Here is a 25,691-nt window from a genome sequence, read left to right on the forward strand (position 1 = left end):
AAGAAAATTACTAAAACTAGTAAGTAGGTTCCTCACATCCTGGGATCTGAGTGACCTGGCATGGGAACAGGGTGCCCTCAGACTCATGATTCCAATTGAGAAGCACCTTGACCAAGTAGTAGCAGCTCTGGGGGTACAAAAACACGCAATGGTCAGGAAAGTAGTGTGCTGAATTCATGTCCCTCCATACTGCATTCAATGGTAATTTTTCGCATTTTTCCACCACCATTGATCCTTGCTCCTTCCATCTGTGTCACTACAGAAAAGTTACCTTATCCCTAGCTAGATCCCAGTCCCACATACTGATCCTGCAATGTTGCTTGGCTCATGGAATCCCCCATACTAGCCTTACCATCAAACTACCAATCACTGGCTGCCACCCCTCCTTCCACAATGATCTCCACGTGTTCAGATTCCACCAGTCCTTAGCCTTCACCAACATAGTCCTGCAAAACCGTATCAACCAAGCACAAACCTCCTTGCAGTACCTTCTCTCCATCGTAATATTCTCCTGCTATGCAATCCCAAATTTACGGAACCCATAACACACATTGAAACTATTGCCCTGCAGGGATTTGAGCAACATGCACAGTGCCACCTCAAAAAACTCTCCATCCTTCTGACTTCCTACTCCTGCCTTGGGCTACCACCACATCTACAACAACCTCCCAACCTCCCCCACATCCCCTCATAGCTGACAAACCCCGTCTGCCTCGCAGACATACTACACTTACACCACCCTCCAAAACCCCCTCCCACCACCACATAGAATCCAGAACCTAAACAGACGCACCACATAGTCGTGAACCTTTCCTCCAGAAGCCTCATCCCCACAGAAATATCAGTCCTTGCCAAAGGCCTCACATTTTGCCCCAATCGCAAATTCAATCATGCAAGACTTTTTACAGACCTTCTCTGCTTCTCCTGGTCCCTAAAGTGGAAACACTTTGTTACCACTAACCTTACCAATCAGACTCAACCAAAGACCAATATTGAACCCTGCCTAACTCAGTTCACTCCTCCATCCAACCATGATCTAACCCCTACTGTCCCCAAACCACGCCCTGTTAACTTTCCAGAATTTCTTAACCTTGAACCTTGCCTCACCATTATTCCCCAAAACCCTCAATATGCAAACTAACCTTACATGCACAGAAAGAACCGTAGTCCACCATCTAAAAACTGATGCTGACCTTACAATCCTACCTGTGGACAAAGGCTCCACCACCGTTTTTTGAACCGCAAGTATTACCAGGTGGAAGGACTCTGCCAGCGGTCAGATACTTCCACCTACAAACCTTGCCACAGTGACCCCATTCCAGTAATCCAGCAGGATCTCCAGTCACTACTCAAATCCTTAGACCCATCCCAGAACCTCTCCCTGGAGTCCACCTCTCTACTCACCCCTAACATTCCCCACGCTCCTACCTTCTACACGCTTCCTCAAGTCCATAAACCTAACCACCTAGGATGACCCGTTGTGGCCGGTTACTGTGCCCCCACTGCGAGAATCTGTGCTCTCGTAGACTATCACCTTCAACCTATTACCCGGAACCTACCCTCCTATATAAAAAATACCAACCATTTCCTCCACCGACTCTCCACAGTTCCTGTCCCTTTACCACACAGTGCCCTCCTCATCCCTGTTGACGCTATCTCCCTGTACACTTAACGTTCCTAATGCCCATGGCCTTACTGCTACTGAACACTACTTTTCGCAACACCTGACAGATTCCAAACCAACAACCTCCTTCTTAGTCGCCATGACCAACTATATCCTCATCCACAGTTACTTCTCTTTTTGAAGGCATTACCTACAAACAAATCCAGGGTAAGGCTATGGGCACCTGCATGCCACAATCCTAAACCAATCTATTCATGGGCCATCTAAAGGAATCCTTCCAAAAAACCCAGAATCTTGAACCCCTCCCTTGGTTCAGATTCATTGATAACATCTTTGCTATCTGGATCGAAGGTGAGGACGTGCTATCCACATTTCTTCAAAACCTCAACAACTTCTCCCCCATTTGCTTCACCTGGTCCTGCTCAACCCAACAAGCCACCTTCGACCAAGCAAGTTGGCGCAGTGGTTAGCACACTGGACTTGCATTCGGGAGGATGATGGTTCAATCCCACGTCCGGCCATCCTGATTTAGGTTTGTCGTGATTTCTCCAAATATCTCCAGGCAAATGTTGAGATGGTTCCTTTGAAAGGGCACAGCCAACATCCTTCTCCATCCTTCCCTAATCTGATGAGACCGACAACCTTGCTGTCTGATCTCCTCCCTCAAACAACCCCACACCAAGCCACCTTCCTAGTTATTGATCTCCAACTCAAAGATAGCGATATCAGTACCTCTATCCATATCAAACCAACTAACCACCAGCAATACCACCACTTCAACACCTGCCCCCCGTTCCATACCAAGAAGTCCCTTCCGTACAGCCTTGCCACCCATGGTTGTCACATCTACCGTGATGAGCAGTCCCTCTAAAAATATACCAAGGGTCTCACTGAAGCCTTCACTGACTGCAATTTCCCTCCACCCTTGTACCCAAATAAAAAAAAAAAAAAATTCCCATGCCTTACCTCTCCAGCCTCCCACCACCTCCCAAAGTCCCTTCATCTGGCTACAGAAGATCATTTCCCTCGTAACTCAGTACCACCCACAACTGGAGCAACTGAATTACATACTCCGCCAGGGTTTCTTTTAAAACTTGTTGTGCCCTGAAATGAGAAATGCCCTGCCCACTATCCTTCCCATCCCTCCCACAGTAGCATTCCACCATCTACTGAACCTACATAATATATTAATCCATCCTTATTCAACCCCTGCTCCCAATCCCTTACCTTATAGCTCATATCTCTGTAATAGATCTAGATGCAAGACCTGTTCCATACATCCGCCCACCACCATCTTCTCCATTCCAGTCACTAGCATCACTTATCCCATCCAAGGCAGGGCTACCTGTGAAACCATTCTTGTGGTCTACAAGCTGTCTGTCCACATGGATAGCCACCAACAAACTGTGGCCAAGAAACAAGTGGACCACCCTGTCGCTAAATACGCTGCCAAACATTATATCCTTCATTTCAATGACTGCTTCATAGACTGTGCCATATGGATTCTTCCCAACAGTACCAGCTTTTCTAAACTGCACAGGTGGGAACTTTCCCTGCAGATGCATCCTATGTTCCCATAACCCTACTGGCCTCAACCTTCGTTAGTCACTGTTCTCACCCATCCAGCCTCCTTCCCTCTTCCCATTCCAGCACTACACAGCTGTCATTCCACTACCACACCCAGTCTTTTTATATCTCTCTTTTTCTGCTGCCCCCCCCCCCCCCGCCCACCTCTCCTCTGCCCTCCGGCTAACTTGCAGCACTTCACTGTCTGCCACCCCCACCACACTATCCCCCCTCTTCCCCTCCCCAGCCTCTTCCTTACTCCCACCCAGTCGCCACTCCCATCATGCACTGGTGCTGCTGCTTGCAGTGTCGTTTCAGTTGCCTGAGACTGTAGCCATGTGTGTCAGTTGCATTTGCGTGAGTATGTTTGTGTGTGTGTGTGTGTGTGTGTGTGTGTGTGTGTGTGTGTGTGCGTATTTGAATCTATTGTTGAAAAAAGTCTTAATGGCCGAAAGCTTTAATTGTGAGGGTCTTTTTTTGTGCCTGTCGGGGACTCAACACCTCCGCTATATGGTGAGTGGTAACTTTCCTTCTCATAATATTGTTACATTGCATCCTGGATTTTCCTTTGTTTAATAATTGAAATTCCTGTATGGAACAATGCATAACATAAATGTAAGACAACCACTCCCTTTTAGCAGACTGATTTGTGGCGTACAGGCACACACAGCAGAACATAGTATTAATTAACAAGCTTTAGAAGCCTCACACTTCTTCCGACAGAAAGTACACACATTGTGAATACACAACCATAGAGATGCCCAAATACACTCTGCCTTGGCTGCAGCAACACTGATGCATATACAGGGTGTATATGCCCTGGGACAGCCAGAAAATTTAGGGAAAACCATGGAATTTTTTCATATGGGGAAAACCCAGAATTTTTTATAATTCTAGGAATCTTCAATTATTTTAGATTTCAATTAAATTTTTGTAATCTTGATTTATAAGAATTGATACTGTAACAATTACACTACTGGCCATTAAAATTGCTACACCAAGAAGAAATGCAGATGTTAAACGGGTATTCATTGGACAAATATATTATACTAGAACTGACATGTGATTACATTTTCACGCAATTTGGGTGCATAGATCCTGAGAAATCAGTACCCAGAACAACCACCTCTGGCCGTAATAACGGACTTGATACGCCTGGGCATTGAGTCAAACAGAGTTTGGATGGCGTGTACATGTACAGCTGCCCATGCAGCTTCAACACAATACCACAGTTCATCAAGCGTAGTGACTGGCGTATTGTAACGAGCCAGTTGCTCGGCCACCATTGACCATATGTTTTCAATTGGTGAGGGATTGGAGAATGTGCTGGCCAGGGCAGCAGTCGAACATTTTCTGTATCCAGAAAGGACTGTACAGGGCCTGCAACATGCGGTCGTGCATTATCCTACTGAAATGTAGGGTTTTGCAGGGACTGAATGAAGGATAGAGCCACGGGTCGTAACACATCTGAAATGTAAAGTCCGAAAAGCTAATCATTTGCATATCACAGCATCTTCTCCCTGTCGGTTAAATTTCTTGTCTGTAGCACGTCATCTTCGTGGTGTAGCAATTTTAATGGCCAGTAGTGTAATTTTACTTTATCTCACTCCTGCAGTAATAAAACTTATGTTAGAGAATGCCAGCCGCTGTGGCCGAGCAGTTCTAGGTGCTTCAGTCCGGAACCGCGTGACTGCTAAGGTCGCAGGTTCGAATTCTGCCTTGGGCATGGATGTGTATGATGTCCTTGGGTTGTTTAGGTTTAAGTAGTTCTAAGTTGTAAGGGACCGATGACCTCAGATGTTAAGTCCCATAGTGCTCAGAGCCATTTTATGGGAGAGAATAACACTAAAATAAAACTTTAGTGGAAAACAAAATGCCCCATTTTCAACAACAAAGTGCACACATAATTGTCTGCCAGCAGCAAAATGTGTCAAAGGCTTTAGGACAAAGATGAATCAATACTTGGTAACAATAAGCTGCTTTTGATGAGTGTAACGTGACAACTGCTTACGTCTGTAAAGCCCCCCCCCCCTTCCATGTCTGTAAAGCCGCCCCCCCCCCCACATGAGAACGTATCGCAGTGATCTGTTAACGTGGGCTGTATGCAAGATCAGTTGCAATGAGTGAGAATCTATGCCCAACCAGGACTCAAACTCAGGATCTCAAGCTTACTAGGCAGTTGCGTTAACCAGGCACCACCTGGACACCCTGTTAATCGCAAATGCGCAGGCTATCAAGGTACGTTCCTCAGCCGACCCACATTCCCGCCCAGCACCACTACTTATCTGCAGTCCCTAGTTAGTTAATATTGTGTTCTGTTACATATGAGTATATGCTACATATCGATCTGTTAAAAGTGTTTGTCTTTCCTTTGATTTTCAGTCATCATTTAAAACTTTGCTGTATGGAAGTTGTGTACAAATTATTCACATACAAAACAATATTACAGTAAACTGCAGAAATAAGTTAATTAAAAGGTGTTGCTTTGTGTTGAAGCCTGTTGGTATTCTTGTACTCATGTGCCAATAAATTTTCTCCTACTGGTATCTGCAATTAATAATGGGAGTGAATGTAAGATGAACTTAAAAATTCACAACTACAATACTAGAAGTAAAAGTAATCTCCAAGTAGAATATGTATTCCTAGCAAGAATTGAGAACGAAGTATTGTGGAGCAAAAATCTTTAAGATGTTATTGGATCACATCAGGCAGGAAATTAGAAATCCCCAGACATTCGAAAATAAAGTAAAAGAGTGCCTTAATAACCACCCATTCTGTTAATTTATGAGAATGTTTGAATTTATGAATTTAATTTCCAGTTAATATCTAAGTTCATAGTAAGCGGGTAGTAAATTTTCCAGTAATATAGAGTAACTCCCATAATTGCCAGTGTGATCAGAGTGGCACAATTGGTAATTGGTTGATAGTAAATATTATAGAAGTAGTTGACACTGGCTGTTTCTGCTGTTAATGTACAATTTAATTGTTTCACACCCCTCAAGGTTCTCCCTTGCGATGATATGTATGGTTAGAATGTGTGAATCAATGAATGACTCTTGTGTATAAAATTATACTACAGAAAGTTGCACAGGTAGCTAAATCTTCTATTAGTTTCACTACATTAAGTCATTTATTATTTCGTAGTTAATACATGATATAACCTACAGCATATATTAAAAATATAAGTACATCACACACGACATAACACTAAACCACTGCACCTTCAAACAGTGGGTAATATAAATGATATGTATGTTGGAATGTTGTAGATTTTGTCCTGTGAGGATACTGGATCACACCTCATACCAGCTAATTAGACTCCAATCTGGGTTTTCCTTCATCACCATTGAAAACTCAGCTCATTACCATAACAGTTTTAAAGGGATGTAACTATCAGTGTAGCATCAAATAATTAATGTTAGTTTAAGTCAACATATTTGTTAAAAATGTGTAAATATCTACTTAAGAGAAACTGTTTATTATTGTGCTTAGTTTTTTTTTCCACCTTCAGACTTCTCGATGTAAGCTGGAAGTGTGTTCTGAAGTCTACATAAATGATCTAAAGTGGTGAAGAATAGTAATTACAATAATCAGCGTCCAGAAGAGAGAATGTAAATATCACCTCAAAAATAAAAAAGAATTAACAAATTGAGTATGTACTCATTATATATAGATCCACTGCACAGTATCTGATAATTATTTAAAGATGAGGGGGGATGGGGACAATTTTTGCTGGCTGCCTGTCACCATCCCGGGTGACCTCAACTGGAATGACCATATTAAAATAATTGTAGGAAAAGCAGACACCAGGCTGAGATTCTGTGTATGCATTTTAAAGAAACGCAGTTAATCCATGAAAGAAAGAGCGTACTGTACACATGTTCAACCAATTCTTGATCATTTTTCATTAGTCTGGGACCCTTGTCAAGTAGGATTAACAAGATATAGAGAAAATTCAGTGAAGAGCAGTATTTTTTGTCATGGAATCATTCATCAAATATGAGAGCGCACTGAATACATTATTTTGTCCTTCTCTGTCACCTACTGTTTTGGTGCTGTTATTGTCACGAAGTGACTGAATAGATTATCTCAGTCTACTTACTCACTTCACATAAAACCAAAATTTTGTAGGATTTTTAATCAGATTGGTTGGCAAATTTTGATTTTGAATTCATGGAACTCTTCTTGCCTTGCTCTTTGTATGATCATTTTGGCTTTGTTGAGCTTTATCTTCTGAACTAGACTTTGACTTCACTAAATCTATCACAAAGTTTTCCTTGCTTTCATGACAACTTTCTAGCACAGCTAGTGTATCACAGTGGTTCTATACTGTTCCTCACAACATTGCTTGGCACATACTGATCTAAAGCACATTGTAGAATGCTTCTGAATCTGTGTCCTCTAAGCTGACTATTTGACGTTGACTGTTCAGCTAATTTACAATTTTCTTCCTCTCATAATTTTTAAATAAAACTATTTTCATGTGTTTCTAAACATTCCTTGCAACATTTGTAGTCAACAGTGCAATATCACCCTTCTGATCAGCAGTGCACCTGTTTGTATTAACTAATTCAAAAAGCTCAGGCCTATTAGATACTAAGAGGTCAAAGACATAACCCTCCCTCATGAGCTGGTTCTCTATCTGCTCAAAGTAATTTTCAGATTAGACGTCCAAAACAATGTCACTAAAACCCTGATTTTTGGACCAGTTTTAATTCTGTGACTGACATTCTATAGGTGGCAAATCGATGTCTCCCACAATTACAATGGTGTGTTTGAGAGGGAGAGGGAGAGAGAGAGAGAGAGAGAGAGAGAGAGATTACCTTTGTTAGAAAAATTCCACGACAGGTTTTTTTAAAAAAATATAAAATTGCAGTTACCAAGTAATGATCCTAGCTCCATCAAAGTAGTTTCCTTGGCTATCTGTACACAGTTGCCAACATTTCTGATTGTCCTGAAAGCAAGCAGGGAAATTTTAAACTGTGATGCTTGTAAACCCATTTCTCACAGCCCATTAGATGTCTGAGATATTATGCTGACACTTTCCTTTCAGTCACCTTTTACTCACGGAAACAAAAAATCGTGAGGCAAGAGGTCGGGCAAATATGGCAGATGTGGGATGGCAATGACAGAATGTCTTACCAGATACTGTAACAAGAAAGCATAATGGGGTCCTGCCTTCTTATGCTGTAAAACCAAGTCCTGAGAATGCCACAAATCAGGGCAGTGGTGTCAAATTGCTATTCGCAAATGTTTCAAGACTTTGATGTAAAGAATTTGTTTCACTGATTGACATGGAGGAACATACTCATGGTGAACTAATACTTTGCTATCAATGAATGTGATCAACATTGTCTTTGTTCTCAAAGGTTGTTGTTTGGCTTTTTTTAAGGCTGGTGATTTAGGACTCCACCATTCAGCTCTTTGATGCTTTGTGTGAGGGTTATACTGGCTGCACCAATTTTCGTCCCCAGCAATAATGTTTGACAGAATTGTGGGGTCATATCTAGGTCTGTCCAATAATTCAGCAGAAATTCTTCATCTTTCCACTTCCTGTTCATCTGCCAGTGTGTGAGGGATGAATTTTGCATTAAGTATCTGTTTCCCTAAATCTTTAAATACAATCTTAATGACACACATAACGTTTCAAATTAAGTTCTTCTGATATTGTGTGCACAGTTACATGATCATCTTGTTGCAGTAACTACTGTAGATGGGTGACCAGCTCTGGGATTGTCTTGAACTGAATCTCTGCCTTTACAAAAACTTTTTTGCTACGCAAGAACACAACTTCTTGAAAATGCCTCACCTGCATATGCTTGCTTAATCATTGTCCACATTTCACTAGGGGTATTGCAAAGCTTAACGTAGAACTTAATGTTCACTCTTTGCTAGCAGTTAATGTCAGTGTGTCATCATAACTAATGCACCAAGAACCCAAACAGTGTGTTACTAAGCACAGCCATGCCACAGAGTGAGTTTGTGTGGAAGCATGCAAAAGTCATTTTGAGGATGCACGTGTACCAGGTAACATAAAAACAACATTTGTTCCGTTCTAGTATAGCAATATTGCAAACTCAGACTTTTCAAAAATGCTGTGAAACATTTCTGCTAATTCATTGTTATTTACTTTTGGTTTCAGCCAACTGTCTCTTGTTGTACACATCATTACCCTCAATAAGTTATGTTAAGCTTACCCTGTGTGGTTGCCTTAACCTCACCAAGATGTAATCGACAAATCTCCTTTCAGCTGTCGTGATTTATATTTACTCAGTAATAATATAATTCAAAACGACTGTTTGTTATTACACAATTTTTCATAATTCCTTCAAACCTAATTTATGTGTAAGTTATATGTGGGCCTATAGGAACAGAAATTCTGCTACTCCCAATGCTTTGTCAGTTGTATTGAAGAAAGTTCTAGAGTTTATGTGTTTACTGATATGTTACAGGATTGCAGGCAGAGAGAAAAATCAGCTTTGTGCTGCATGAACCTGATAATGAATCTGAGGGAAGCAGTAACACCACTGTCACTATACAGGTAGAATGGATCACTATTAAATACCAATAATTTGTTCATCTTACAATGGCTTATGGAATTCTGAATGCAACAACTGTATTTTCGTATAATTATTTCTCTGGTTGACATTGTTTTTCTTTATATGAGTTTCATCCGTACAGAATGAGATTTTCACTCTGCGGCGGAGTGTGCAATGCTATGAAACTTCCTGGCAGATTAAAACTGTAGTAACACTGTTCACGTTACGTCGCACTTCACTTAGCGTAGACCGGGACTGTGTCCTAGGCATGCCCGATGTTGACTGAATGCGCTCAGCCTGTCCTGCCGGAGTTGTTGTTGTTGTTCGTGTTGTTACGCCGGCAGAGGGCGCGTCCGAATTCTCGCGTGCCCTCTGGTGGACGGGACTCTACTTGCGGCAACTACCGTCCATGACGCGCCGTGCCAAAGTGCGCCTCCCGCGATCTTTCTGGTGGCTACTACACTCCTCCTCCTTCGGGGGGTGAAGCCACTGTGATCCACTGCGTCAGAACGTGGAGCGTCGGGCAGGAGCGATGACCTCCACATCCATGGGATGGCCGGAGTCGAGGGAATCTGCCAACCCTCGAGCCGGAACCTTCGAATACGGCTGGAAGTGACCCACACGAAGAGGCCCCCGTCATCCCACAACCGGAGCCCGGGACAGAACGGGCGACAAGCTGTCGAACTCCGGATCCTGTTCCACCTCAGGAGGGGCAAGACCCAGTGGCGGGGACGAAGGGGAAGGGACGACCACAGGGGAACTAGCCCCCTGCGAAACCGGGCCGGCTAGGGGGGCCGGCTCACGCTGGGGCAGCTCAAATGACGGCGATGCCGGTGCTGGAGCCACTGGAGGCTGCCAAGGCTGAGAACCATCACAGTGCGGCAGAGTCACAGCGGGGAGAGGAGGTAACGTCCCCTGTGAAACCAATACAGGTGCCGGCAATGGGGAAGCCGGTGTCCGAGAGGTCGGAGGGTGGGTGCCCGAACGTGGACGTAGCTGATTTTGGTGATGACGTACCACCCGGTCCCCCACCTGCAAGGTATAGAGCCGGCGGCCATGTCGGTGCAGGACCACCGCCGGTATCCAACGTGGATTGCGACCAAACCCACGGGCCCAGACTGACATACCCAGTGGAAAGCCAGGTACTCCGTTTTGGGAAGACTGGCGAGGACCAGGCTGGAGGAGGTGCAGCAGAGTCCTAGGTTGACGCCCATGGAGGAGCTCTGCGGGGCTGCGGTCTCCCATTGGTGTGGTCCGGTATGCCGTCAAGAAAAACATCAATGCTTCCTCTGCAGGAAATTCGTGCACATACTTTTTCATCTGCGTCTTAAAGGTGCGCACCATGCTCTCAGCTTCCCCATTCGATTGTGGATGGAAGGGGGGAGAGCAAACGTGCCGAATACCGAAGCGCCTACAAAAATCCTGGAAGGTCTGCGAAAGAAACTGCGGTCCATTGTCCGAGACCAGGGTGATTGGCAGACCTTCCACAGAAAAGATTTTTGCTAGTGCCTGGATTGCAACTTCTGAAGTGGTTGAGGAGCAGCGAACCACATATGGGAATCGGGAATAAGCATCAATGACAATGAGCCAAAAGCCATTGACAAATGGCCCCGCAAAATCAATGTGAACACGTTCCCACGCCTGGGTTGCCGGCAGCCATGAAGAGAACGCTGCCCTGGGAGATGCTTGTTGGCTCGCACACTGGGAACAGGCGGCCACCAAGTGCTCAATTTCTCTGTCAATACCGCATGTAATAACTTGAGGACCTCCCGTCGTAAACTTGCAGGAACAACCATGCGAGGAGCTGTATCATCGGTAGCCAGAAGGAGAACTCCTTCCAAGACCGAGAGACGGTCTCGTAGAAGAAAATAATTACGAAGAGGGTCCGAGGCCCAGCCCGGAGGGCTAACTACTTGCCGGAGAACCGGGTCAGCCGCCGTTTCCCTGGCGACTCGAGAACTAGTGATCGGGAAGCCATCAACCGCCTGGCGGGACGCCACATCCAAATGAAAACACATAATCTCCTCTCGATCAAATGTAGGGTCCGGGCCCACCGGAAGACGGGAAAGAGCGTCGGCGTTGGCATGCTGGCCTGTAGGGCGAAAACGAATGCCATAATGGTACTTAGAGAGGAGCAAGGCCCAGCGCTGTAGTCTGTGGGCCGCCCTATCCGGAATCTGAGAGGCGGGGCCAAATAACGATATTAACGGCTTATGGTCAGTGATTAACTGAAACTTCGTGCCATACAAGAAAGGGTGAAACTTGGTAACAGCGTAGACAATGGCCAAAGCCTCTTTTTGCACCTGGGAGTAATGGGCCTGCGCGGGACTAAGCGTTTTCGACGCAAACGCCAGTGGTTGCTCGGAACCATCTGCGCTAAGATGGGCCAGGACCGCCCCCACCCCATACTGCGAAGCATCCGTAGCCAGGACCAACGGCTTATGGGGATCAAAAGTAGCCAAACAAGGGGCTGACGTGAGGAGGCCCTTCAACGAGGTGAACGCTCGCTCGCATGCAGGCGACCAATCAAAAGGAACACCCTTGTGCAGAAGGCAGTACAGGGGGTGGGCTATAGTGGAAGCCCTGGGAATGAACCGGTGGTAATAGGCTATCTTGCCTAAAAAAGCTTGTAACTCCTTCAGCGATTTGGGCCGTGGAAGGTTGATGATACCTTGGACCAAACTTCCTAGTGGCTGGATGCCATGCCGAGAGATGGTGTAGCCCACATACTCAATGGACGGTTGGAAGAAGGTTGACTTATGCAGGTTGCAACGCAAGCCCACAGACCTGAATTTGAGAAAGAGGGTGCGAAGTTTGTGCAAGTGGTCCGTCGTGCTGTGGCCCGTGACAATTATGTCATCCAGGTAATTAATACAATGAGGGATTGTCGATGTGACATGCTCAAGATAACGCTGGAATATCGCCGGGGCACTGGAAATTCCAAAAGCCAACCGCTGGTATTGGTAAAGGCCAAACGGGGTGTTGACGACTGCCAGCCGTTTGGAGTCCTCATCAAGTGGTATCTGATGATAAGCCTCAGACAGATCGATTTTCGAAAAATAGTGGCCTCCCGCCACGGCGGAGAACAATTCATCAGCACGAGGCAAAGGATAGGTGTCCACCACCAATTGGGAATTAATGGTGGCCTTAAAATCGCCACAAAGACGTAATTTTCCCGAGGGCTTCTTGACAATAACGAGGGGCGAAGCCCACTCACTGGAAGAAATGGGAAGAACGACCCCTAGGGCTGTCAGCCGGTCTAGCTCTTCCTTTACCTGAGGGCGGAGAGCCAAGGGGATCTGCCTCGCGCGTAGAAAACGCGGGCGAGCCGACGCCTTCAACGTTAAGTGAGCTTCAAAATCTGAAACACGCCCCAGGCCCTCCTCAAAAATATCTGGAAAGTCTGAGATCAAAGATTCCAATGAGTGATAGGGAACGTCTTCGGAGACCAACTGTATGGTGTCAGCGGTAGAAAAACCGAAAGCTTGAAAGGCATCCAGGCCAAAAAAGGTTAGCGGAACTCGCATCACTGACAACAATAAAAGTAATAGGCCGAGTGACTGATTTGTAAGTCACGTCGGTAGTGAATTGACACAGTAGGGGAATGAACTGTTTACCATAACCGCGTAGATGACGGTAAACTGGCGCCAACGGGGGCGATCCAAGGTCGGAATACGTTTGTGCATTCAACAACGAAACTGCCGCACCCGTATCTACTTGCAGTTGTAACCGGCGCGACCAAACTGACACCTCGATAAAGAGTTTGCGTGCCGATGCGTCGGGAGCCTGGCCCGATGAAACTTCCTGAATGTCAACGTCCACGTCCTCTGTACTTGCTTCCTTCGATTCTTTTGAGGCTGAGTGGCAAACTTTAGCAATGTGACCGTTTTTATGACATTTGCGACAAACGGCCCAACGCTGGGGGCACTTTGACCGATTGTGATGTATATAGCACGACGCACAGGACAGCAACAGGGGCCGGCGGCCGGAATTCTGTTTACGCGCCGCGCGGGAGCGGCCGTAATGGTCGGATTGTACCGCTCGCACGTCGTCCACCCCGGACACAGTGGACGCGGCCGCGCCGCCCTGAACCTCCGCGACGTCGCACCACGCTTCCAGCTGTTGACCTGCTGTGTGAGAGACTTCATACGATTGAGCAATGGACAGGACTTCCTCGAGGGAAGGGTCTTCTAACTGCAGGGCCCGTTGCCGGACCTCCCTATCAGGGGCCGAACGAACAATGACGTCGCGGACCATAACATGGGCATACGACTCCCGCGACTGCTCCGTGACAAAATGACACTTGCGACTAAGACCGTGCAGGGTAGCGGCCCACGCCCAGTAAGACTGATGGGGCTGTTTCTTGCATTGATAGAACTCGACCCTAGCCGCCACAACATGCGTGCGGCGGCGATAATATGAAGACAGCAATGAACACAATGCGTCAAAAGACAAGGATGAGGGTTCCTGCAACGGCGCCAGCTGCCGCAAAACTTGATACAGCGAGGGAGATATCCAAGACAAGAAGAGAGCGCGACATACCTCCGCATCGGCAACATGAAACGCCTGGAAATGCTGCCGAAGGCGATGTTCATATGCGTCCCAATCCTCCGCCGTCTCGTCATACGGGGGAAAGGGAGGAGGGAATGGCGCCGGAGCAGACGGCATGGAGAGCAACGCCGGAAGCACTTGTTTCATGGTGGCCATGAGCTCCGTCTGCTGCGCAACCAAAACCCGCACCAAATCCTCCATGCCTTGGAGAAACTGCGAAACCGGAACAACGACGCAACACACGAAAGAACGACCCTACTCGTCGCCAATTGTGTAGTAACACTGTTCACGTTATGTCGCACTTCACTTAGCGTAGACCGGGACTGTGTCCTAGGCATGCCCGATGTTGACTGAATGCGCTCAGCCTGTCCTGCCGGAGTTGTTGTTGTTGTTCTTGTTGTTACGCCGGCAGAGGGCGCGTCCGAATTCTCGCGTGCCCTCTGGTGGACGGGACTCTACTTGCGGCAACTACCGTCCATGACGCGCCGTGCCAATGTGCGCCTCCCGCGATCTTTCTGGTGGCTACTACAAAAACTGTGTGTCGGACCAAGACTTGAACTCGGGACCTTTGCCTTTTGCGGGCAAGTGCTCTACCGACTAAGCTACCCAAGTACGACTCATGCCCCGTCCTCACAGCTTTACTTCTGCCAGTACCTCGTCTCCTACCTTCCAAACTTTACAGAAGCTCTCCTGCGAACCTGCAAGGATCATTATGATCATATAATAAAATAAAATCAGTATGGAACATTGTTAAAAAGAGAGGTAGGGAAGAAGCCATATAAGGTGATACTATTTCTGTTAAAGAGAATGGGAGTATTAATAATTACTTTTTTAAAAAAGGAGAGAAAATTGGTACAAGCAGTTCAGAAGAGAAAGCAAAACAGTACACTGAAGAAGCATTCTGAGGACATTTAGTGAAATGATAGTTAATCTCACATTCCCATCTGAAAGGAGAAGATTATCGTGGCTCTAAAAAGTAAAAGTTTGTATAGACTGGGTAGCATCTCCAGTAAGACACGCAAAACTTGATGCCCTTGTAATCTACCCATCCCTTACATCAGTTGTTGATTGTCACTTCATAATTAACTCTTTTAATAAGCTTCAAGAGGAGTAAGATTTACAATAAACTTTTTACTTATCTTCTTTTCTCATACTTGACTACACTTCTTCACATCTAGAGGCTGATTCTTGAAGCCGAAATTTTTGACATTGTAGGTTTTCATGGTTCCAATTGGTATAAATAATGCTGAAGTGTTGCCTGAGCAGTAATTTCTGTTTCTGTAATTTTTATTCTTTCACATTTTCCTATATTACACTGTCTTTATAATTTCCATTTCAACAAAACCGAAAACTACATTGTTTTTGCCAAAAATAAAAACATATCCTCTAACATTTTCCTGATTACTGGGTACTGTGTGGTGCTGGGGTGCAAGACACACACGTCTCGCGGGTGGTTTACGTATTGTGTGCAGCCGATCTTCTTCTCAGGACAGATGGCTGCGTTGATCTTCACAATGCTTCTTCTCCGAAGATTTCGTGCTGGTTGGGGAAGTGATACTGATCTACTTCTCTACTTTTGAAATGATTTCTTATTCTCAGAATACTTTCATATCAACTTCACTATATTTTCTTATTCACAATAAAACAACTACACAAGTTTAACATGTGCTTTCAAGCCTCGCAAATCAACCCCATCTGGAAAACCTTAGTACTTAACATATATCATCTTTGGTGTGATATCATAAGCGAGTGACTGTGTGAGATCGCTCTCTAAGTTTTTATATATTTTTAGGTTTCAGATACATATTTTAATGGTTTTTGTGATAATATTTACTATATAAGTGACTTATTAGTGGTTTCTTCATTCACTTCTGCCTTTCTTATGTTGTGACCTGATATTTGTGAGTGTTTCGTATCGAGCAACGTAACCTCTTACCTGTGTTTACATGACCAGTTGCAGCTGTAGCGGCGCATCAAAAGCTAAGTACTAATTAATTGTTTGCGTATAGTGGTTTATTTAGGGACTTTAGTAGTCTTCAACCGGCGTTTTTTGTATTTTCTGGTGAAATAATTTCAGAAGAACCTTTTGGGAACTGTTTTCAGTTTCGTTACTGTTTCATTAGACGTTTGATTCTCTTTCTGTATAGTATTTTGTTATATTTACATTTGTTGTTTATTAATACTGTTAATAATAGTAGTTACTTCCCTTGTAGAGTAAATTTGTGATTATTGTAGTCAGGTTCTTAACATCTTCTTGTTGTAGTAGCGGAACTTAGAAAAAGTAAAATTTTACCATGAGTGAGAAGTGTGGGCTTTGCCGTAGGTTCGTGAGTAGTGGATTGCGGTGTGAGACTTGTTCGAAGTATTTTCACTGGGGGGAAGCCAGTGGGCATTCTGATGAGATCTTCTCCTGGAACTGCAGGTTATGTAGCAAGAGTAAGTTGATAGAGGAGCAGGAGTGTAAGATTTGTGCCCTTCAGGTGCAGTTGAAAAACGCACAGGAGGAGCTAGATAGGATGAGGAGGGAGGAGGGAGAAGGGGGTTGGGAATGGGAGCTGGCTGTTGGCAAAAGATCTGCCAGGAGAAGAAGAATTTCAGATAGTTTTACTATTGGTGTTGACAATAGATATGACCAACTGTCAGAGTCTAGTGGAGAGGAATCTCTAGTAGCTGTAGATGTAGGAAGTATGCAGCAGACCTCAGTAGTTACGGTGGCTAGAACAGTTGCAAAGTCGAAGAGGAAGAAGAAGGTTCTGCTGTTAGGTAGTTCTCATGGCAGAGGTGTAGGCCAGCAGTTGCAGGAAGTGCTGGGGAGTGAGTACCAGGTCACCAGCATTGTGAAGCCTAATGCAGGATTGGCTCAGGTGACTGTTAACATAGGGGGGTTATGTAGGGATTTTACTAAAGAGGATCAGGTAGTGATTGTGGGTGGGGCTGGTAATAGTATTGATAGGGATGGGGAGTATGACATAGATGGTGACCTGGAAAAGATAGCCACTCAGACTGGCAACACGAATGTGCATTTCATGGAACTGTTTCAGCGTCACGATCAGCCTCATCTTAATACAGCCGTCAGGCGTAATAACATGAGACTTGGGGGTGCGCTAATGACAGAAAGCATGGGTCACATTTCAGTGGTGTCGGTGGAGTCTATCAGCAGGACGGGTTTCACTAGACATATTCCTGCTTAAGGGAAGTCTCTCTAACAAAGAAACCACTTTTGACAAAGCTTAGGTATTTGAGTAATGAGGGAATTAGTATATTTCATCAAAATATACAAGGTATTAGAGATAAAGTTAGTGAACTGCTTATAGATGTTGACTCTGAAATTATTGGTATATCTGAACACTTCTTAAATAAGGAGATAATTCAGAGGCTTCCTTTACCAGGATACAGGTTGGCTGGCAGCATTTCGAGAGGCTCTTTGCGGAGTGGGGGAGTAGCCATGTATGTGTAAAACGGCATCCGATTTGAGTCAATTGATGTTTCAAAGTACTGCACTGAAAAGGTGTTTGAATGTTGTGCAGGTGTGGTTAAATTTAATGGAGCTAAACTTCTAACTGTTGTTATTTATAGATCCCCAGACTCTGATTTCACAACATTTATTCTAAAGCTAGAGGAGGTTCTTGGTTCACTTTATAGGAAATACAAAAAGTTTGTTATATGTGGTGACTTCAACATTAATTGTATAAGTGATTGTGCAAGGAAGAGGATGCTGGTAGACCTCCTTAATTCATATAATCTTATGCAAACCGTATTCTTTCCAACGAGAGTGCAAGCAAACAGTAGAACAACCATAGACAATATTTTTGTTCATTCCTCATTACTAGAAGGGCATTCTGTTAGCAAAAAGGTGAATGGCCTTTCAGATCATGATGCACAAATTTTAAGTCTAAAAGATTTTTGTGCTGCAACACATGTTAAATATAGTCATCAGCTGTTTAGGATAGCTGATCCAGTTGCTGTAGAGACCTTTGTAAACCTTATCAAGGAACAAGAGTGGCAAGATGTTTATAGTGCTGATACAGTAGACGATAAATATAATGCTTTCCTCAAGACTTTTCTCATGCTCTTTGAAAGTTGCTTTCCGTTAGAACATTCAAAACAGGGTACTAGCACAAACAGGCAGCCTGGGTGGCTGACTAGAGGGGTAAGAATATCTTGTAGAACAAAGTGGCAATTATATCAAAACGTTAGAAACAGTCAAAATCTAAATGCTGCAGCCCATTACAAACTGTATTGTAAGGTGCTTAAAAATGTTATTAGGAAGGCAAAAAGTATGTGGTATGCAGATAGAATAGCTAAGTCTCAGGATAAAATTAAAACCATATGGTCAGTCGTAAAGGAAGTGGCTGGTCTGCAGAGACAGGTCGAGGATATAGAATCAGTGCGTAGTGGGAATGTCCATGTTACTGATAAGTCGCATATATGTACAGTATTTAATAATCACTTTCTGAATATAGCAGGTGAACTAAATAGAAACCTAGTCCCAACAGGGAATCATATAGCACTCTTAGAAAAAAGTGTTCCGAGACTGTTACCTGAAATGCTCCTCCATGATACTGACAAGAGGGAGATTGAGTTAATAATTAAATCACTAAAGACCAAGAACTCTCATGGATATGACGGGGTATCTAGCAGAATACGGAAGTATTGTTCTATGTATGTTAGCTCAGTACTTAGCCATATCTGTAACTTTTCCTTTAGGAGTGGTCAGTTTCCTGACCGATTAAAGTACTCGGTAGTGAAGCCACTTTATAAAAAAGGAGACATTGATAATGTTGACAATTTTAGACCTATTTCTATGCCATCAGTGTTTGCTAAAGTTATCGAGAAGGTTGTATATACAAGGTTACTGGACCATTTAAATTCACATAATTTGCTGTCAAATGTTCAGTTTGGTTTTAGAAATGGTTTAACTACTGAAAATGCTATATTCTCTTTTCTCTGTGAGGTTTTGGATGGATTAATTAAAAGGTTGCGAATGCTAGGTGTTTTGTTTGATTTGATGAAGGCTTTTGACTGTGTTGACCACAAAATATTACTGCAGAAGTTGGACCATTATGGAGTAAGGGGAGTAGCTTACAGCTGGTTCGCCTCTTACTTTAAGAACAGAAAGCAGAAGGTAATTCTCTGCAATATTGAGAGTAGTAGTGATGCTCAGTCCCAGTGGGGCACTGTTGAGTGGGGAGTTCCCCAAAGGTCGGTGCTGGGGCCACTGCTGTTTCTTATTTATATAAATGATATGCCTTCTAGTATTACAGGTGATTCAAAAATATTTCTGTTTGCTGATGACACCAGCTTGGCAGTGAAGGATCTTGTGTGTAATATTGAAACAGTATCAAATAATGTAGTTCATGAAATAAGTACGTGGCTTGTGGAAAATAATTTGATGCTAAATCACAGTAAGACTCAGTTTTTACAGTTTCTAACTCACAGTTCAACTAGAGCTGATATTTTGATCAGACAGAATGGTCATATTATAAGCGAGATGGAACAGTTCAAGTTCCTAGGCATTTGGATAGATAGTAAGCTGTTGTGGAAAGCCCATGTCCAGGATCTTGTTCAGAAACTAAATGCTGCTTTATTTACCATTAGAACAATATCTGAAATAAGTGACACTTCAACATGAAAAGTAGTCTACTTCGCATATTTTCATACGCTTATGTCGTATGGTATTATTTTTTGGGGTAATTCTTCTGATGCAAAAAGGGTATTTTTGGCTCAAAAACGCGCTTTTCGAGCTATATGTGGTGTAAGTTCGAGAACCTCTTGTCGACCCCTATTCAATAGTCTGGGAATTCTGACTTTGCCCTCACAGTATATATTTTCTTTAATGTCGTTTGTTGTTAGCAATATTAGCCTATTCCCAAGAGTTAGCAGCTTTCACTCAGTTAATACTAGGCAGAAATCAAATCTGCATGTGGAATGCACTTCCTTGACTCTTGTGCAGAAAGGAGTGCAGTATTCTGCTGCATCCATTTTCAGTAAGCTACCACAAGTGTTGTGACAGTGCCACGAGATTTAAAAGTGCCGCTACGTCAGTACGCAAACATGGCGATAGAGGCGCTCCGCAGCTCGGCTGAGCGCGGGAGCGCCACCTGGCTATGAACGGCGCCGGCCGAATGTCACGGCACGGCAGTTGAGTGACAGCTACGGAGTTGGTAGCATGAAACCCACTATTGTTTCTACGTTTGTGTATCCACGCAGTTTATTAGTACATTAAAGGTTATAACACTTTTTGGCGACGAGGATGGGATATTTTTTTTCCAGCGTTGGAGTATTGCGCGTTCGTGTCTGGGCAGACATGGAACAGCTTATGCAAGCACTCATTGAACAACAAACACAACTGACGGCTGCTATTCAGGCGTTGTCGACGTCGCTTACTCATCGTCTGTCGTCCTCTTCTCCGCCTCCGTTCCCTCCTTACGACGAGGCCGCTGAGGACTGGGAGGATTATGAGAAGCGTTTGCGGCAACACTTCTTGGCTTTCGGCGTTGTCGACGCCCCGATGTGTAAGTCGTTATTTCTATCTTGGATTTCCCCACGGATCTATCAGCTGCTATCTCAGTTAGCCCCTCTGCGGGAACCTGCCTCTCTGTCCTTCCAAGAAATGTGTGACTTATTGTCTAACTATTACCGAAAAAACACCCACGTCGTTGCCGCCCGCATGGCGTTCTACCGGTGTCGTAAACAGCCCCATCAATCTTACCGGGCTTGGGCGGCGGAACTACACGGTCTGAGTAGGAAATGTCAGTTTGTCACGGACACTCATCATGAGTCTTATGCTGATTCAATGGTTAGGGATGCTATTCTACGGCTTGCTCCTGATAAAGAAGTTCGGCAACGTGCCCTACAACTGCCAAACCCGTCGTTGTCGGAAGTTCTAAGCATCGCCCAATCCTTTGAAGTGTCTCACGCTGCTGGCGCGCAAATAGACGCGTGGTGTGATGTGGGCGCTGTACAGTCAACTTTCGACGCGGACAAATTGCCTGTTTCCCAGGAGGACGATGATGTGGCGGCGGTTCACTCGCGTAAACAACGTCGCGTTGGGCCGCAACGCTCGCAGCGAAAACAGCAACCACAGAAACAGGTTCGTTCCGCCCTTCCTTCTTGTCCACGTTGTTTCGTACAGCATGACAGGGCCGCGTGCCCAAAACGTTGGGCCACGTGTAATTCATGTAAGAAAAAAGGCCACATTGCTTCTGTGTGTCAGTCCCCTCACGTTCCTGTCGCCGATGACGAGGCTTCGGACATGGATGTTAACTGTGTGCTTTCTCAAACAGATAAGTTGTTTGTTACTGTTCGTGTTCTGGATAAAGACATTCGCATGCAAGTGGACACTGGCTCTGCAGTAACTCTCATTAATTCTCGCACGTATTTGGAGTTGGGCTCCCCTCCCTTGTCTCCAGTTACGCGAAATCTGAGAACTTATAATAAACAAAAAATTCCTATCGTTGGCCAGTTTGATGCTTCCACTGCTTACAAGTCTGTTGTTCGGCCCCTCACGTTTTATGTGGTGGATCATGCGGGCACTGAAAATCTGTTCGGTTATGATGCTTTCCAGTTGTTTGGGTTCTCCATTGATGATGATGTGCACCTCATATCTGAGGATATTCCGTATCAACAGCTGGATGGATTGTGTTCTGAATTCTCGTCCGTGTTCTCTGCTGGTCTGGGTCGTGCCAACGATTTTGAAGCCCACATTACTCTTAAACCTACAGCTCGCCCTAAGTTTTTCCGGGCACGCCCTATTCCGATGGCGCTGCGTGCACCTGTCAAGGCTGAGATAGACAGGTTAACAGCTTCAGGAATTCTCCTTCCTGTTACCTCCAGCGAATGGGCAACGCCCATCGTGGTGGTTTCTAAACCCAACGGGAGTCTGCGATTGTGTGGCGATTTTAAAGCCACTGTCAACGCTCAGAGCCTCATTGACACTTATCCTCTTCCCCGTCCTGAGGAGTTATTTACCAAGCTCGCTGGGGGCCAGTTCTTTTCCAAACTTGACTTATCGGAGGCGTACCATCAGTTGCCGTTGGATGAGTCTTCCAAGGAATTTCTCGTCATCAACACTCCTTGTGGGTTGTATCAGTACCAGCGGTTACCATTTGGTGTCGCTAGCGTGCCGGCCATTTTTCAGCGGTTTTTGGAACAGCTCACGGCTTCCGTTCCTGGCTGCATCAACTACCTGGATGACATTGTTGTCACGGGGGCCTCCACTGAGGAGCACCTTCGCAATTTGCGTTCATTATTTCGGGTTCTGCATTCGGCTGGGTTTAAGTGCAATCTGGACAAGTCACAGTTCTTCCAACCCTCCATTGTGTATCTTGGTTTCCACCCGTCCCGTGAAGGTATACGTCCTCTACGTCAGCACGTTGCGGCCATCACCGCTCTCCCCCGGCCGTCTACGGTCAAAGAACTTCAGGCGTTTCTAGGCAAGATTGCTTATTATCACAAATTCATTCCATCCGCGGCGGCGGTGGCTCATCCTCTGCATCAGCTGTTATGCAAAAACGTTCCTTTCTGTTGGTCCGACGAGTGTGAGCAGGCTTTTGTTCGCCTGAAGGCTCATTTGCAGTCGGCGCCTTGTCTTGCCACCTTCCGTCCGGGTCAGCACTTGGTTCTGGCGACTGACGCGTCACAGTATGGCCTAGGGGCTGTTCTCGCCCATCGGTATGAGGATGGGTCGGAACGACCCATCGCCTATGCTTCAAAGACCCTCAACGATGCCCAACGGCGTTACTCTCAAATCGAAAAGGAGGCCCTCGCTATCATTTATGCGTTAAAAAAGTTCAGCGTTTTTTTGTATGGTTCTAAGTTTCACCTCATCACCAACCACAAGCCGCTGGTCTCTCTGTTCAGCCCTTCGGCGTCGCTTCCGGATAAGGCGGCTCACCGCCTGCAACGTTGGGCCTTATACTTGTCTCGTTTTCACTATGAGATTCACTATCACCCCACGGCCCAGCACGCCAACGCTGACGCGTTGTCGCGTTTGCCGATGGGCCCCGACCCGGTTTTCGATCGAGATGAGCTGCTCTGTTTCCACATTGATGAGGAAGAACGTCGTGCGGTTGAGGGTTTTCCGCTTACAGGTTCGCAGGTCGCGTCGGCTACTGCGCGGGACCCGGTCCTGCGTCGGGTGATCGGTTTTGTTCAACAGGGTTGGCCGGACAGGACCAAGGGCCGGGCATCGGATCCCCTTCGCAACTACCATGCCTTGCGCCTTCGTCTGTCTGTTCGTGAGGGTGTTGTTCTTTTGGCCACGGATGGCGCATCTCCACGGGTCGTGGTGCCAGCTTCTCTTCGCAAAGATGTTCTCAAACTATTGCATGAGGGCCGTTGGGGGATCTCTCGGACTAAGTCCCTGGCCCGCCGGCATGTTTATTGGCCCGGTATCGATTCGGACATCTCCCATATGGTCGCTGCGTGTGGTCAGTGTGCTCAACAACTGGCTGCACCCCGTGCAATGCCCTCTCCGTGGCCTGATCCGGCGCAGCCATGGGAACGGGTGCACGCTGACTTTGCCGGCCCCTTCCTCGGCGCTTATTGGCTCCTGTTGATTGACGCCTTCTCAAAGTTTCCGTTTGTGGTTCGATGTCCGTCGCCCACCGCTGCGGCGACGACGCTGGCTTTGTACAAAATTTTCGCGCTAGAAGGTCTTCCCTCCATGATCGTCACGGACAACGGCCCTCAGTTCTCTTCGTAGGCCTTCCGTGATTTTTGTACTGGACAAGGGATTCATCATGTTACAGCACCGCCTTTCCATCCCCAATCGAATGGGGAGGTCGAGCGCCTTGTCCGCACTTTCAAAAGCCAGATGAAAAAATTCCTTACTGATTTTCTACCGATGACGCTCTGTTGCAATTTCTGAGTTCTTATCGCTTCACGCCTCTGGGTGATCGCAGCCCCACTGAACTCTTGCATGGCCGCCAACCGCGCACTCTACTGCACCTGCTTCACCCTGTCAGGCCTAGTCCTGTGTCCCCTAGTGTGGGAAAATACTCGGTAGGCGCCGACGTGTGGGCACGAGGGTATGGATCTCGGCCTAAATGGATTCCAGGGGTGGTCAAGGCTCTTCGCGGCCGCCGGCTTTGTGAAATACGTACAGACGACGGCACGGTTGTTCGTCATTACGACCAGATGCGCCCACGAGTGGTGGCCACGCCGGTGCCACCGCCCCTTCTTTCACCTCCACCAGCCCGAGAAGCCAGTCCTGTCGCTGCTGCCGGTCTCCCGTGCGTGTCGCTGCAGCTGCCGTCGCTGCCGCTTCCGAGTACGCCGGAACCGGTCCCAGTCGCGACGCCGCCTTCTCCGGGACCCATCTCGCTGGAGCACACCCCCAGGTCCACGCCACCTATGGATGCTGCTCCGGAGTTTTCACCCATCATATCGTCCAGGAGGCGCGTTCCACGCACAAGCTTCCATCCTGGACATTTTCGACCATATTCTCTTGTTTCTCCGCGGGATCTTCTCGGGGTCTCCCAAGAGGCCATGGATGTCTCCGCACTGTCCGTGTCTCCAAGGAAGTGAGTGTCTTTTTTTTTTTTTCAAGGGGGGAAAAGTGTTGTGACAGTGCCACGAGATTTAAAAGTGCCGCTACGTCAGTACGCAAACATGGCGATAGAGGCGCTCCGCACTCGGCTGAGCGCGGGAGCGCCACCTGGCTATGAACGGCGCCGGCCGAATGTCACGGCACGGCAGTTGAGTGACAGCTACGGAGTTGGTAGCATGAAACCCACTATTGTTTCTACGTTTGTGTATCCACGCAGTTTATTAGTACATTAAAGGTTATAACAACAAGAACTCAAAAATCTTAGCAGTAGCCCAAACTCTTTTAAGTCTAAACTGAAGAGTCTCCTCATGGCTCACTCCTTCTATTCTGTCGAGGAGCTCCTGGAAGTGCTAAAAAATTAAGCAAATTCCAGTGTTACATTGTTGATTTTATTTATTTAAACTTACGACTTGTCACCTGAATATGTTTTTTTATATTTCATTTTATCTGTTCGACTTGTCACCTGAATATGTTTTTTTATATTTCATTTTATCTGTTTCTAATATCGTGTTATAATTTCATGTATTGACTTCTCCTTAATTTGGTCCCACGGAACAATAAATAAATAAATATATAATAAATATCAGTACAATCTCTTTTGGTTCTTGCTCTTAACAAGTCAGACAACAGAGTACAAGAGTCTCTATACAACACACACACACACACACACAAACAAAATCATCCTCATCCTTTTTTATATTTCAAATCCAAATATATTTCTGTACACTTAGGCATACAATGTAGCATGGTCATAATGAACCACAATGTGTACCTCCTTCTCCAATGTACACATACCAATGTAATACTGTCATAATAAACATTAATCCTCATAGTCCTTACATATATAAGTATATCCCTG

General features: G+C 45.6%; 1 protein-coding gene across 1 annotated transcript in view; it reads left to right on the top strand.

Annotated features, from left to right (window-relative positions):
* The window catches only part of LOC126092046 (protein unc-80 homolog), a 1,190,994-nt gene that overhangs the window by 713,327 nt on the left and 451,976 nt on the right, over positions 1 to 25,691 (top strand). The window contains exons 32-33 of the mRNA XM_049907452.1: positions 1,274 to 1,275; positions 9,651 to 9,731. Of these exons, the coding sequence (XP_049763409.1) occupies positions 1,274 to 1,275; positions 9,651 to 9,731 (83 nt within the window). The remainder of the gene's footprint in view (positions 1 to 1,273; positions 1,276 to 9,650; positions 9,732 to 25,691) is intronic.

Source organism: Schistocerca cancellata, chromosome 7 (genome assembly GCF_023864275.1).
Source record: "Schistocerca cancellata isolate TAMUIC-IGC-003103 chromosome 7, iqSchCanc2.1, whole genome shotgun sequence".
Taxonomy (NCBI): domain Eukaryota; kingdom Metazoa; phylum Arthropoda; class Insecta; order Orthoptera; family Acrididae; genus Schistocerca; species Schistocerca cancellata.